Raw genomic sequence first — 16138 nt, forward strand, 5'->3', positions numbered from 1 at the left:
ATGTATGAGGAAGAAGTATAAAAACCTTCTCCATGGGGCTATGAAGATGGTATATGGTCTGCTTAAAGATTAAGCACGATATTGAGAATTTACTGCAACTTGTACAAAAGCTACAACTGAAAAAAACGAATTTTTTATTTATTTTCTGCAGATATTCTCTACATTTGATAATGAATCCAGATTTTCTCTGCAGATACTTTAAGAATTGTTCAAAATTTAACCTTAACACTGGAGGATCAAGGTTAATATTCTCAAAAGAAATTATTTTTCCAAATTTTCTTTCGACGATCTTGAAGTAATGGATATGTTTAGAAGATTTTACTCTGTGACGATTTAAAAAATGTAAAATTGGCCACGGAGACCAGCAAAATCCTCCAAGGGTTAATCAATATCCTTTGAGTAAATAAAACTTCAATAAAATTGAAATACTTAAGATTATGTCTTTAACCTTCAAGAAGAAAACTAACGATCTACCTTTATTCTGCAGATATTTTTTATTTCTCAAAATTCTCAATAAAAATTAATAAATAAAACTTAAGGCCTTTTAACCCTTTCTTAACTCATATTTTCGTATTTATCTTCATCACTTTTCTCAGACACTCTCCCATAATTCACGAATATTTTAAACAAATAAGAAATTCTTTCTAAAATAGGATTTTTTTTTAAAAACGTGATTCATTCTGCATATTTCTCTGCTGAATTTTTGCAGATTAATAAAAAGAACTCCATGCAATAGATTACATTATTGAATACAAAATAGCATATTTAATTAGAACACTAACCCAGTTTTGCAAAAAAGAAACAAGAACTTCATTCCGTAACAAAATTTCTAAATGAAAATATCCAAGTAAAACGCTATAGACATAAATTTCAAGAATTGCTGTCTACATTGCTTTCCCCATTTCCCCCTGTCTCCCGCAGTAAGGGAGAGCTTCTGCGAGGGTTCAATGCCTTTAGCATGCAAGACAGGTTGTGTGGAAGCTCAACTTCACGTAAATTCTCGGAAAATGTGGCGAAAGGGGTATGGAAAATTCAGGGAAATTTTCACAAAACAAGGCTCCGAGATCCGGGATGGTTTTGTGAGCAATTGAATTAGTAGATGGGATGGGGTACGAATGGTGTGTTCTGGGCACCTTCAGCTGGCGTCTCATCGCTCTCCATTCCACTCTCTCACTCTCATTTTGAAAAATCGCGTGCAGAACGTTTCACCAGTGCGGTGCAATCGATCCATCCAATTGTAGTGCTCTTTTTTCTAACTCACACCACCCCTCCCTTAGGGCGGGTTAGGAGGGTAGGGTAGGTGGGTGGTAGAACGCAAAAAGAAACACCACTGCTGGGGAGAGCTCTTGCAATGGGTGGTTTGGGGTATTGCAGTGAATGGGAACGGCATAAATATTTAATTTGAGCTTGTGAATTTTGTAAAATTTCAACCCCTTTTCGCCTCTTTTGCGTCACGAGACCACATGGAGCCATGGAGTTATGGCGCCAATTCGAGAGCCAGTGAGAGAGAGGGGTTGCAAAGTTCTCTGAAATCGTGTTTCGGAGCACCGATTATGAGTGGGAGGGGAGGTGGTTAACTTTTTTTTTCGGGGCGACTTTTGGACGCCGCGCGATGAGTCGGTAGAAACGACCGCAAAGCACGCGAACGACAATGTGCAGAAAATTAATAGAAAGATACAATCGCTGAAATCGCAGAGAAAATTGTCTTTTCTCTCAAAATAAAATTTAATACCTACATTTTCGGTGAAAGGGGGTGGGGGTTAAACTCTTATAGGTATTCCGATAGAATGGCTAGAACTTTATTGGTGAAAATTAGAAGCTTTACGGATGATATCGAAGGTGAAAATCCTAATAAATTCGTTTTCTAATAATGTTTCAAAAAGACTGTTAAAGATACACAGATGAAACATCAACGTGAATGTTTCAGGCTTTTAAATATACCTGAAACACAATTTTTAGATAATATGAAACAACTTTTCTATAAAGATTTGAAAAAGTTCCAAAAGGACTCGGAATAAATTGATTTCTGAAACATAGCGCAAATGTTTCATGCGCATTTTGAAAGATATGATGAAACATAATGGCTACGTCAATGTGTGCAACTTCGGGAAATTATTTGTCAATTTATTTCAGCTTGTATTGATCCTCTGGATAAATATTTGATAATCAAAAATGCTCTGTTGGCAATTTGACAGCTTTTTGAGAATTTGAAAAGAAACCGTTAAAAGTTATTAATACAATTTCTTATAGAATGACTTGTATTTCTGTTTTTCTTTTTTAAAAATTTAAAATCCTATTCGAAAATTTAAAAAAAATAAATATTTTGACAAGAATTTTCCATAATTGTCAAATTGACAGCTATTTGAATGTCGGTTATTTCTTCAAATTAGGTTAAATTCATCAAATAAACTCTTTATTCTCCTTGCAATTTTTCCTCACATTCCTGCACTAAAGAAAAACTCTTCTCAATTTAAAAAGAAAATCAAGATTGAAAGTTAAGTAATTTAAGGAGATACATGATTATTTTGCTTCGGGTGACAATTCTCTCAGCTCAAATAGAAGAAAATTAAAATTAGACACACACTTTTCCATTCAAAACCCTCCGTTCTTTCACCCTCTACCACCCCCCATGAAAAACTTTCCATATACGAAAATTTTCCTCAACTTTGAGCCCTTTTCGCGGCAGTTTTGCCATCCTCCACCCCACTCAAACTCGCGTTTTTCGCCATGAGATGTGTAATGAAACTAATTAAATTTCGCTGAATTCTCTGTCATTGAATTAATGTTTGACGAAGAAAGAGAATGGGGCGAGGGTTTTGGGACAAAATATGAGCTCGGGGGGAGGAGAGAGTTGCTCAATAAAAATATGAGCGGCGAATTGTAATGCGTGGCTGGGATTTTGAAAATTAGGAAGCGACAAGAAATTGGATAATTAAAATTCATTTTTAACTTTCACATTGAAATTTCATGCAATTTCTCGCGGCAGCCCTCGTGGAGCACCCCAGAATGGGAGACGGGGGTCCGTGGAAATGGGAAAAATTCGTCATTTTGGGGTGGAAATGTTGCCGAAAGTTTCTCAATAAATTCTCCACGAATCATTTAAAGTTTCCACAAGAAAGAAACATTTTTCACCAATGCGGCACCCTGAATGGTTTTTTTCTCCCCTTCTTTTTCCCGGCATTTTCATCAAGTTTTCCTTCAACCCCCACAAATTATTCCCCTCCTCCGTAGCAGCTATGAATGCTGCTGCTGCTATAAAAAAAATCCAGAGAAAGGGAGTAATTTTCTCTGTGACAGGATATCGTTGAGAAATTATCGGTTGAGAATTAATTTTGAAAACAAGCACTTTGATGAATTTAATTATACATACACCCAACAGTTTGTACAAAGTGCAACATGCAATTTTAATCAAATACAGGAGGAAGAAAGAAAGAAAAATTATTGGTGCTGTGCCCCCGTTGATAGCAACTAAAGCAAAAGTTTGCATTGGAATGCCCAAAGAATGGCCGTAATTTCAATTTTATTTCAACATTCTAATCAATTTTGCAAAATTTCACACCCTTTGGCGGAGAAAATTCAATTTAATTGCAGATAGAGGCTTATATAATTTCACATTTGGGGATATTTTTGCAATCAAGCCAATTGATTTTTATATCTGTGTTCTATGCGTGCCCAAAATTAAGGCAACCTGTTGACAATAATCCCTACACCCCATACTCCCTCAGCTGCTCCTCCTCCCCGGAATTTTGATTCAAACACTCACCACCTCACAATTTATCCATTTTATTATTATTGTTGAACAAATATCTGTTTCAAAATTAATACCCACCGCATTCCCACCCAGATCCAGACAGAGAGCTTTTCATTGGGTATATATAGGCAAAAATTTATGAATAATTGATTGAACAGATTTACCCACAATGCCCATGTTTGGGGCAAAATTCTCTGCTAAAAAAACGAATTGATTCTACTGAATTTCAGTACCTGAAACAGGGTGATATTTTCCAGTAGAACTTCTCTGAAATTAAATATTTTATGCCCTTTCGGCGTTATAAAATTGATATTGTTGGAATTTTTAGGGGGAAGAACAGTTTGATTTTAAATTTTCAAATAACTGTCAAGTTGACAGATGATTGGAAATTACTGTTAAAGTATTTTTTTTTTATTATTTTGATGATTTTGAAGAATATCCATTCATATCCTTCTTAGATATTTTTTGTTCCATTTATATTTCTTACCTAAACGTATCAAAAATTCCCTTTCAGAACCTTTTTTATTAACGGTGTTTTTTTTTTGAATTTTCAAATAGCTGTCAATCTGAGTGACATAAGATTCTTCTAAAAATATCTATTTTTGGCCTTTTTTTTTGGATAGTTTGAATCTTTTTCAACAAATGTCTAAATAAAAAATCTTTATGAAATATTTTTTAACGGTTTCCTTCTTTCAAATATTTGAATATCTGTCAATTTGACAGTAAAAGAATATTCTTGTCAATTTATTCATCATTTTCCTAAGAGAATTTCAGGTTCTTTTACTTTATCCTTAAAGAAAGAAAGAATAAAAGTAAAGCAATAAAAATCCTCATGTGATGAGAAAAGTCCCCACAACGTATCCTTTGGCATAGATTCAAGATCAAATGACGTGGACTTAGAAAGTACATTCGAACACATGTTTCCACCGCAGAAAACACGAGTAATATGGTATAGAACTTTCCCACTGAATGGTCGCCCCCGTGCAAAGGAGGGATGAGAGATTTTTTGGCAATGTGACAAGCGTGGGAAATCTTCCTTGGCGCTTTCCCCGCATCCCTTTCCAGCATAGAAGCTCCTCTCACGAGTGTTGTCTAGACACTCAAAAGTAAATTTTATGCTAGCAAGCCCGTGCGCGCTCCAATAAATCCATCACCTGAGATATTTTCCATTGCGGATCACATTGAATTTTTCACACCCTTTTCTTCGGGACATTTTTCGCTGTGCTTTAGTGGAAAATTCGCATGCGAGGGTGGCGGAAAATGGTGTGGAAAGAAAGCGGCAAAATACACATGTCAGAATCACAATCAATTTCCCACCCTCCCTCGTTCTTCTTGCCTCTGGATTTCTCTTATTCTTCGATAGAATGAGGAAAGAAGGAGTTGGGGGAGTATTTTCGGGGGGAGGAGGGTGGTTGAAGGCTTTTTGCGAGCTGCGTGGGGGGATTTTTGGATATCTCACAATGCTGGGAAGTTCGTGACAAAACTCATGTAGTTTGTGTGAGTTAATGGACCCTTTTTGGCAGCACAAAATTGACGAATAACCGATCAAAAGGGTGGAGTATAGTGGATTTGTGGGTACATTTTGGGGAAGAGCTTCACGTGGAGCGGCTTTGAGGCATGCTGTGTGTTTGCTCAATTATCGATTAAAATCAATGGGATAAAATAGATGTACATAATATGCATAAAGCCCCAAAATGTGAGGAATATTCGCCACAGGGAATCAACACAATATTATTCACCATTTGCATCATTAACTGCAATCTCTCCCACGCCCCCGTAAAATCAATACACAGTGACACAATCCGAATGTTGAATTTATAATGAAAGAAATTTCATTCAAATTTCAGGGGGAAAAATTATTTAGTTTGAATAAAATTAGTTTCAGCGGCTTCATGGGGGCTATTTTAATCACTGACTTGTTTAGCTTTTGCTTTGCTTAGATTAAATTCTAATCAGACCATTCTTGTGGGGAATTTTCCGCCCTACATTTTCCTTTTAGGCCACTTTTCTCTATCTCAAAGGGAAATCTCATTTTTTATTTATTTAAACTCTAAAAAAAATCATGGGGCTAAATAAATCAATGCTCAAATATTTTTCTTTGATTTTTTTTCTCGTAGTAGAAAAACCCTTAAAAAATCTCACCTATTGTATTTATTTTAATACAATTCCTCCTTATTTCTGCAGGAGAATTTTCTCTTTTTTTCCTGAAATTCTTCGTCAAAATTTCACCCAAAGTGTTTGGGAAAACTCTTCAACATTATTCAAGGGGAAGTTTTCTCAAGAGGTGGAAAATCATGGATACAACTTTTCTCGCCGGGATGAGGGGGTTGCAACAAAAAAAGTAAGGAGAGCACAAGATGCTACGAAGGATGCAAAAAGCGTGTGTGTGTGCAGCACTAAAGTACAAAGGACAAGTTTTTAATAAAAATTGAACTTGAATGACGTGCCAGACATTTTCCTCGATTTTTATTTCCCATCGAATTCGTGATGTGGTTTTGTGAATTTTTCCTTTCAAACTATATATTATGCCATAGGTACAGATGCGACAGCGCGGGATTAAAGGTTAAGGATTTTTCACTTTAAATTCCTTAAATTCTTCAAGAAGTTGGAATGAAGTTGAAATTTTATATAAATCTTTTTTAAATAAAAAAAATGTTGACTTTTTTTTAACCAAGAAAATCATTTTGAAATTATTTTTTTAATTGGATTTGTTTTGCAAAGAAATTATTTTAACTTCAAACTAATAAACTAAATAATAAGAAATAAATAAGAAACTTTCAAAATAATATTTCAGATTTTATACGTCGAAATCAGCAGAATATCAATATTTCTTAAGCAGAAAGTTATTCAAAAATATTTTCTTTTACTTAAATCAAACATTTTTAAAGATATTTTTGATTCAAATTTCCGTTTAGAGTTTACTTCAAAATTTTAAGTTTTAAATTTAATTGATTTTGGATCGAAATCAGCACAATATCAGTTTTTCTTAAAGCAGAAAGTTATTCAAAAATATTTTCTTTTACTTAAATCAAACATTGGGCCTTATTCAGCCACCAAGAAACCCTGATAATTTGCTTGAAATCTTGAAATTTCAGTGCAAAATTCAAAGATTTCAAGAGTTTCTTAGTCGCTGAATTAAGCCTATTTTTAATATTTTTGGATCGAAATCAGCAACATATCAGACATTCAACAAAGACAAATATCTCTGGTTTTCATAAAAAAAAATTAGCAATCCCTGAACTTTTATTGTTCACACGTTTTGTTGACTGCTTTTTTCCACACCAGTCTCACCCCTTTAATTATATATAAGAAACATCCCCAAAATGAAGAGCTTTTCTCTTCAAAAGTCAATTTTCTCCCAAGTTAATTTTGATACAATTTTCTAATTGAGTTTCACTTGGTTTTGTATCTTGTCCCTGCGCTTTAAAACATTTTCCATCTGTATCTGGTTAATTGCCGTCAAAGAGGAATTTAATTAAAGTTATTATCAAAAACAACATACACACACACCCAAATATGGTGAACACGGAGAGAGCTAAATAAGTTTCCAAGAAGAGGGACATAAATTCTATCTCCAGAAAACCATTCTCCGGGATTCGCGTGAACGCGACGTGGGTGGTTTGAAAGTTTATGGGGTTGAAATGACAATATTGCGGGGTATGGTTTCCAACATGGAGTGCTTGGTGGGGGAGGGTGGCAGTGGCGGCAAGTATAGAAATGGATCTGGGTATCATCCACATGGTATCTTATTTCTCTCCGTTTTGCCACCGTTGCCACTACCTCTCTGTGTCGTGAAAGAAGTGCATTTCATGGGAATATTCATCCCAGGAAGAGGCAAGACGAGAAATTCTCGCCCCATTCATTCCCTTCTGGTGGTGTGTGCCTCCAGCACCACCAATGTGGGCCATGGAGAATCATAAATAAGACTGCCAAATGGTGGAGTCGTCGCTTGTACGAGATGTGGGGTATCCTCCCTCATCCTGGCAATTGTGCGAGGGTGTCATTAAAGTTTTCCACGTGAAACACGCGCCACGGTGTTGGAACACAATTTACGCCACACCGAGATCGTGTGTTAGAAATGTGGAATTTCTTAGGAGGGAACATTGTGAAGCTTCCTCTCGATGGATCCCACCACCCAAGAGAGGGGGTGGAGACCAACTTCCGCCCACTGTAACACGATAAGTCAATAAAATGAATGAGGTGAAACCACATGAAGACACCTTTTCCTGGGGATCATTCCCCTGGAATTCTATACCACATTCGTATTTATAATCCCTTCATATGATATTTGTGGCCTCCTTCATCCCCTCCACCCACGATGGTAAAGAAAATTCTCAAGATTGAGTTAACTTTATCAAATGGGGTTGGGCTATTTTTTTCTAAAATTAATATTGGGGTTGATTGGATAGAGGTATTAAATAAAAATGTTTGAACAAATTTGTTTTTTGTTAACCCTTTGGGAACCATCTGACAGTTTTTTCATTCAAATCCTAGAAGATGAAAATCCTTGAAGAAATTGTAAAATTGTCGGTTTCAACGTGTTAATGAACAATGCAGGCAGAAGAAATGTTTCTGTTAAATTGAAACTGAATATTTTGACATGAATTCTCCACTTCTGAAATTTGAAAATTCAAAAAGCAAAACCGTTAATTACAAATTGCTGTATAAGGATCTTTTTTATAGGGGATTCATTTTAACTAGAGAGTAAAAAATATCAGGATTAATACCAAATTGAAATTCATTAAAATAAGAAAAAAAATGACGTTAATTTTCCATAATCTATCAAATTGAAAAATCTTTGAAAATTCTATAAAAAAAACCGTTACATATTATAAATTCCTGGCACGAGCAGTTTTTGTGTTACAGGTGCTTTTCAATGCTTGACAGAATTTTTAAAACTATTCAGAAAATCAATGATTTAATAATTTAACAAGATTCTTCTGTCTCTGTCAAATTGACAGCTCTTTGAAAATTTAAAAAGAGAACCGTTAAAATAAATTGAAACAGATGGGATTTTTTTCTTTTGAGATGCATTGAAATAAATTTATAATATCCAGAAAATCGTTAAAATTAATATTTTAGCTTTTATTTGTTTTTGTCAAATTGACACCTATTTGAAAATTTATATAAAGTGAAACCGTTAATAATAAATTGCAACATTAGGGTTTTACATGTCTGTCGTAGATGCTTTGAAGTTTTTGAAAGAGATTTAAGCTAATGCAGAAAATCAAAAATTTAGGAATTTGACAAGAATCCTCTGTCACTGTCAAATTGACAGCTATTTGAAAATTCAAAGAAAAAAACGTTAATTCAAATTACTAAGAAGGATTTTTGCACCTGAAACTCCTTCCTTTCGCTCACTTATCAACCCTTCTCCTCTAACAAAACAAAAAATCATCCCCATCCACCAGTCATGCATTTGCATTCAAATGGCGTAATGCAGTGATTTTTCACACTCACCCCCTTAGCGCATGGAAGGGATTCGTATCGATCAAGTGCGTCCAAATGCTGAAGTGCAAAAACTCTCGCATGAGAAACACAAGGGTGGGTTTGGGGCACAAAGGGGGTTGCCGATATAGATGATCCAAGTGCTGGGGAAGTAGAGTGTGGGGGTGGAAGTGCAAATAAATTGCCGGTAGCACATGGTCAGCGACAAATATGGGAAATGTATTTGGCCACCATTCTCTCCAAAAGCAGCAGCGCATTCAAACTCACTCTATTTGTTCCAATGTGGTTGAAGCTTTCCATCCAATAAGGGATGGAGAAATTATGAGGGTGTCGAGATGATTCTTCCTTTTTTTTGCTACATACTTTGCTCCCTTTTAGCTCTGTACTTTTGAGCAGAGATGAGGTGGATGATTCAGGGATTTTATTGTCTCTTTCCGGCACTCTGTTCCGGGGTAACAATTTGGGGAATGTACGTATGTTTAAGGGTTCAGAGAGTGCGACAAGTTTAAAGGTTAATAATGTGAATGGAAGCTCTTGAGTGGAGATTTGAAAGGAAAATTTGGCAAACTGTATAGTTTGTTAATCCACCCCCTTAAAAACTAAAAGTGTGACGTTTTAGTGAAGAGAGTAGCTTTTGTGGGAGGAAATCTCTTAAATTAAGAGATGATGTGATTGAATAATTTACAAGTTTTAATAGCTTTTTTCTCTCTTCTCTTTGCAGGTGAGCATTAAATCTTTGGCTATAAAGGTGGAGGAAAAAAAAAGAAGAAAGTCACCCCAAAAAGCTCGGTCGATGACTCAGAGGTAGGCAAAAAAAAAACAGACAAAGTTCTACGAAGGAAAAGTTTTTCCGAAGAGATATTCTATTAAAATTACCACCATTCGGTGGACATTTTTTGTCACTGGATGGGAGGGAATTTGGGATGAGAAAATAGAGTGTGGTATGTAAATTTTCCGGAGGCCACGACATGCGATTGCCACGCGCTATCAGATTTCCCTGTCGCGCGATTTTCCTCTTTTTCCATTTATATAAAGAGAAAATCCAACATTTGGCGGGGGTTGGGAGAAGACAAGAAAGCTAAAGCACAGAAAAAAATCGATTGAAGCCCATCCAATAATAATAAATTTTCCTCCTAATTCTCTTTTGCACTCGCATAAATTTTCCGATTCTAATCTCAATGTCCTCGACGAAGGTGAGGTTGAGTAGACGAGAGACTTGGTGAGGAAAAGGAAAATTCTATCATCATTTTTATGTTTGTGGGGGAGTTCTTCTTCGCCCCACCAGAGCAATTCTATTTCTCTTATTTTTTCTTCCTTTCTTATTCTTTGACTATTTGACGTGCAAAATATTACATAGCAGCATTTTTCTCACCTCCCTCACCCCGGTGTACATGAATACCTCATTATTTTTCATCTATACACAAGAGCTTTTCCCAGCGCAGCTAATGAAAATAAGAATGAAAAGCTCTCAAAACAGCAAAATGACTCCACGTTCCCGCCAAAAATCCCCACTATTGCGCCTTGAATGCGGCTCCGGGTGGATTTAGGGGAGGCCCTCAAGAAAATATATTGTGAATGATGAGTTTTAAATCCTCATGCTGAATACACAACCCTCGTGCGCCCGATGGTGGCGAAATACAAATTAGTTTGGTATTTTGCAAGCAAAACACGCATTTTTTCACAGCCGCAACAACCCCCACCCGCCAAAAATCCTCTTGTGGTGACAAAATCCCATCGAATATGGAAATTCCTCGTGACTTTTCTTCATGTTGAAAATTAATCCCCAGCTACACGGGATATTCTAAAGGATATTCCACAAAATCTTCTTTCCATACCCATTCCAACCTCTATATCCTCCTTTTTTTGTGGCTCAATATGCGTGGGGGTGGGACGTTGTGTGCTGACGCAATATTTTGAGGGGTCTATTTTCGGTTTAGCCCCCACCGCATGTAAAAGAGAAAGTCCATTAAAAATCCCCAAGTTTTTGTTTCTCAAAAGCTCTATCATAAATTTCAATTGAGGCATCGAGAGACAGTTGAAATCCTTCCTGGAAAAAATCGACTACAACATTGCGGAACACATAGGAGAGAAGATAAAAATAAGAGGGAAAAGTTTTATGATAAAATAGCAAAGAAAAGGTTTACGAATGAATATTTTTTGCATGAACTATGTATATTCATTGAACTATTATGCAAAAAAGCTATTTTAGTTGAATCTTAGCAATTTTTTAAAGGAAAAAAATAGAGTAAAAACAATATATCTTATGTTAAGAGAAGTTCTAGTACTGTTAAAATATTGCGTGTGTTTGAAATTGATCAAAAAAGCAATGCAATCAGCTCATAGAGATGCCTATTAGAATTTAATTCTTTTTTTTTTTTTTGATTGATGTAATGTACACTGAGAAAGAAGAGTATGTATCTTTTATTTTAAAAGATGTTGGAATTATACAAAAAGAATGAAATATTTATGAATAAATTTTGCAAAGTTGCTTTATTTTACTATAACTATTCAAAATCTTTATGTAGAATTCAAGGTGGAAAAAGCCATGATTTTCTTAGTTTAAGAGAAATTACAATTATGTTGCAAAATATTGTCTTTTAAATTACAACACATTTACAATAATGCCTTAATTTGCGAGTAATTGATATTTATTTGAGAATTCTAGACAAAATATTAATATTTGAAATACTGTAGTACCTACTCTATTATTAATATTATCTACTCTCTTATTTTAAGAGAAACTTTTAATCTTTCCTTCACTCCCTTGACAATTCTAAAGTAAGGATTACTTTCAAAAAAAAACCGCAGAACGATATAATTTAAGGCGTCAAATGGTTAAATATCCTTAAGTTCAATAAAAGCCTAAAAAGCAATAAAATGTCTCTTATCTTAAGAGAAGTTACAATTTCAGTAAAGTTGAAAAATTATTTCCCAACAACTTTTTATTGTAATTATTTACTGTTCATATCTGAAAGGCCAATTTTGTTACTATGGAATTTTTTACGATTTAGTAAGTAAATTATATTTCTACAGTGTCTTTTAATCTCTTATATTAATAGAATTGATAAAAAATTGTTTCTTAGCATATTGATTCCAAAGATATGCTTAAAATAATATTCAAAATATTCATATTGAACACATAGAATGAACACTTAATGAAAATCTCTTAATATAAGAGAATGATGAGTTAAACTAGAATACCTTTGTACAAAATTCCCTTACAATGTTGACCAAAATCTAACAATAAAGTCCCACACACACAGAAGAGATTTCTTACCTGCCACTGAGCTCCAATTAGGCTATCTCACCCCTGCTTATTCCGGAGAATCAACTGAAACATTCTGACTTCTCGGAAGGATTATCCCAGACGGAGATCCTTCGCACATTCCCAGCAATACGCCCCCATCTTCAATGGTGCTATGTATATGGACCAAGTCATGAGTACTTCCTCTGTGTGTCTCACACGACCCATCTGTAGAGAGTCCACCCACCCAATCTAACTTTCTACTATCCCACTATTTATGCATTCCCATAGCCCAAGTGCATGGTGAATTGTGTAGGAAAATGGTTTTTCGAGGGGCCCGGGGAGGGGTAGAATTAAGTAGTTTTGCCCGTATTCACACCATTTTCCTGCATTTCACACACACAAACGTTCCAGAAGAGATTTCCTTTACGGATTTTGGGTAAACTCTCCTGGAAATTCTCCACTTGGACACGTTAAAATGTCCTCCATGTGCAATTTCTCCAACTGTGAGTGCGAATTTTACCTCCGAGCCGTGTCTCAACAAACTGCAATTCGCGTCACTTATTTGTCCTAGCAGATTACATGAAAACGAGGGAGATTAGACTGTAATTGTTAGTCGTTTAAGTGGAAGGAAATTGCAAAACTGAATTTACGACAAGAGACACATTGCATCGGTACGTTGGGCAATGGGGGTGGTGTGTTGTTTATGGGGTCAGGGATGGTATTAAATGTAAAAGAGAGAACAATGGGAAGGTGCTATTTAACAAGGAAAGAATATTGCAAAGAGGTTTTTTCAACTCCTTTTTATTATAAGGTAAATACCTCGATATAAAAGAGAAAATTGTTTGTAGACTTGGTGTTGATTGTGTATGTACCTAGAGGAGAGTTGAAATTCTTGAATCATTTACCTTTATTTAGGTTATAAAGGGGGGTTTGTTAGGAGATTTTCATTTTAAAATAAGAGACTAGAATAATTTCATCACATTCATAAGAGTGAAAGAAAGCTGAAAAAATTCAGAAATGATCATTTTCACAAGATTAAAAATTTAAAAAATTATAAAATAATATAAATTACTCGATAACTAAGGTATTCTCTTATTGTCTTTTAAGTTAAGAGACATTTAACGTATTGTTGCGAGATTGGGGGGGGGTGGACCGGAGGGAGACCAAACACAAGCAACTTCTTTCACTAATTAGCATTTATTTCACTTTAAACGTTCAAGTCTTTATTGTCGCACATAAAACTCACATTTGCCTGCAAGAGGCTTTGGCTTATCCGGCCTCACATGCTGACGTGGGAGAGAGAGGAGAATTGTCGTGTTGAGGTTATGGGTAAATCCGGGAAACGATCCTCGGGCGTGATACAACCCCTTCTTCCTGAAGATGGCGTGTCTGTCCGGAGGTGACGGGCGAGGGGCTCACCGGGACACGCAAGAAGTGTGCAGAGATTTCTGTGGGGAAGCTAAATGGGCACAACTTCCGGGCACACGTGTGAGCCAAGGTCGCGAGGCATCACAGTCCGACAGATTTAGGGCCATTGTCTATCGCAGGTTACTTCAGGGCGCAACTTGACGGTGGTCAAGGATCCAACATCCTTCGGGGCGCTCCCTTTGTCCTTTTTCCAGCCTCGTGGCTCGACTCTCTCTCATCCATGTCCCAGAAGACCTCACAATCCACATACGAGAAAGTGCCCCACGTAACACTTGAAGAAACCCAAAAAAAAGATAAACAGAAAATTAATTTGTTACCCTTCTAGCTCGAATTTCATCTATTACAAAGTTTTATGAAATTTTTAATATCATACACAATTTTAAATAATTTCTAAGAATCCGTAAAAATCTCTTAAGAACCTCTTAAAAATTGTTTTAAATAATGTAATATTTTTCATTCAAAATTAAAGTAAAAAAAAAATTATGATGAATTGGGTTGAAAAATTAAAGTAAGTAGACTATAACATATTTTCCAGCCAATATCCTGTAAAAATTGTTCAAATTATCATTTTCTAATTAATCCCAAAGAGCCCTGTAAATCCTGAAAATAGCCCCATTTTACGGTATAGATTTCTAAGAAGAATTATAGAACCCATTTAAAGAATATTTTCCAATTAAATATTAAAATCAGCAACAGATTAGAAGAAAAAAAAACAAAATAGGAAGAAAAAAAATCCGCATTTTCCCCAAAAAACATTAATTTTATTCATTGTATGATGGATTGTACCCCGCAGACTTTTTCTCTTTTCGGTGGGTGGACTACTTTTGCAATTTTCCCCGTACTGCGTGTCAAGAAAGTACTTTCTCTTTGATCACGTAGAGCAGAGCGTGATTTTTAGGTGCTTCCCGAGACATTCATGAATGGCCATAAATGTCTCAAAAGGGAAATTTCTCTCAAGAATTTTTGCTGAAATTTTTTCCTTCATCCACTTCCTCTTTTGGGAGGTAAACAAATCTCTGTAAGATTGCTGAAGGGGTGGTTGGGGTGAGGGGTGAAAGGTTGAAACTTTGTGTGATGTCACTTGAGAAGCTTGAGAAATTTCCAAGTAGTTTTCTCTGCGTGTACTGATGTGGGGAATAATGTGAGCCACACAGAGTGATGAAATTAAGTCACCTTTTGAATGGAGCGAGATACTTAACCATATGACTTCCGCAAAATTCAAACCCCTTAATGGGGAAACGTGGTGGGGGTTGAGGTGCTTTTTGGAGGTTAGATAGGGATTTTCAATCGTCGACACTCGAACATTCTCATGTGTGTGAGCACACCTTTGAAATAATAATGAAGAGATTGAGGGAGACAATTGAGAACTTCTTGAGACACATTCAACGACGGAAGTGTTGAGGGGATGGAAGGGGTGTGTGTGGGGGGGATTTAACTTTATTATTTATTAAAACTTCCACAATTAACCATCAAATTGACACACATAGACAATTTTCAAAGACACTGCAACCTCTTCAACGTGTTAAGGGAGAGCTTTTTGCTATATACATATAAACAGCAGAGAATTGCCCACCTGCATCCACCCCCTCCACAAGGAGGGGCTTCAGTTCAGAAAGAGCTTTTCCTACCTCAGACTTTTGAGGGGGTGAAAGTGGAGCCCACCCAACCAGAAACATGGATGGAAATATTTGAGAATTCCACCTTGTTTATGCTTCCCGTGAATTGCTAAAGTATTCTCCCATGGCAAAACTTTATAATTAATGAGAATTCTCCATCGTGTATGTTTGAAATATTTCAACAGAGACACTAAATACAACAATTTTGCTATTTCACTCCTCTCCTTGTCCGCCATCCCTGCCCCCCAGCTAAAACTTGCGCTTAGAGCGATTAAGACTAAATATTAATTTATTCCCCCCACGAGGGAGATTAGTGATAATTATTTGTTTTGTTGAATTAATCAATTTTTAAACCACACAGCCCAAAAACTTCCTTCTATGTGCATCAAGCCAAATAATTTGCATTTTGCCCCCTAAAAGTTGGAACTTTTAATTAAAGACACTTCAAGTGGCTTCATTTGAGCTCTTAAGGTGGGTGAGCTTTTCTCGGGAAACCAAAAGAGAGCTTTTTGAGAGCTTTTTGTATTACCCACCCACCCCCCATATAACACAACACAGTAAGGAGTTTTATTATCACTCCATGCACAGAGTTTATTTGCAAGAAGAGAGCTTTTTACGATGCTTTAAAGAACAATTTGTTTTATTAAA

The 16138-nt window shown here is 35.9% G+C and overlaps 1 protein-coding gene across 25 annotated transcripts in view; it reads left to right on the forward strand.

Moving 5' to 3' along the window:
• The window catches only part of LOC129794686 (protein muscleblind), a 279292-nt gene that overhangs the window by 152153 nt on the left and 111001 nt on the right, over positions 1-16138 (forward strand). Inside the window, exon 3 of one of the 25 annotated variants that reach the window (XM_055835527.1) lies at positions 9921-11652. The exons of the other annotated variants lie outside the window; for them this stretch is intronic. Coding sequence (XP_055691502.1) covers positions 9921-10007 — 87 coding nt within the window. The 3' untranslated portion in view covers positions 10008-11652. Of the gene's footprint in view, positions 1-9920; positions 11653-16138 lie in introns of those variants that run through there. 25 annotated transcript variants of the gene reach the window in all.

The sequence above is a fragment of the Lutzomyia longipalpis genome, chromosome 4 (assembly GCF_024334085.1).
Source record: "Lutzomyia longipalpis isolate SR_M1_2022 chromosome 4, ASM2433408v1".
In the NCBI taxonomy this organism is placed as follows: Eukaryota; Metazoa; Arthropoda; class Insecta; order Diptera; family Psychodidae; genus Lutzomyia; species Lutzomyia longipalpis.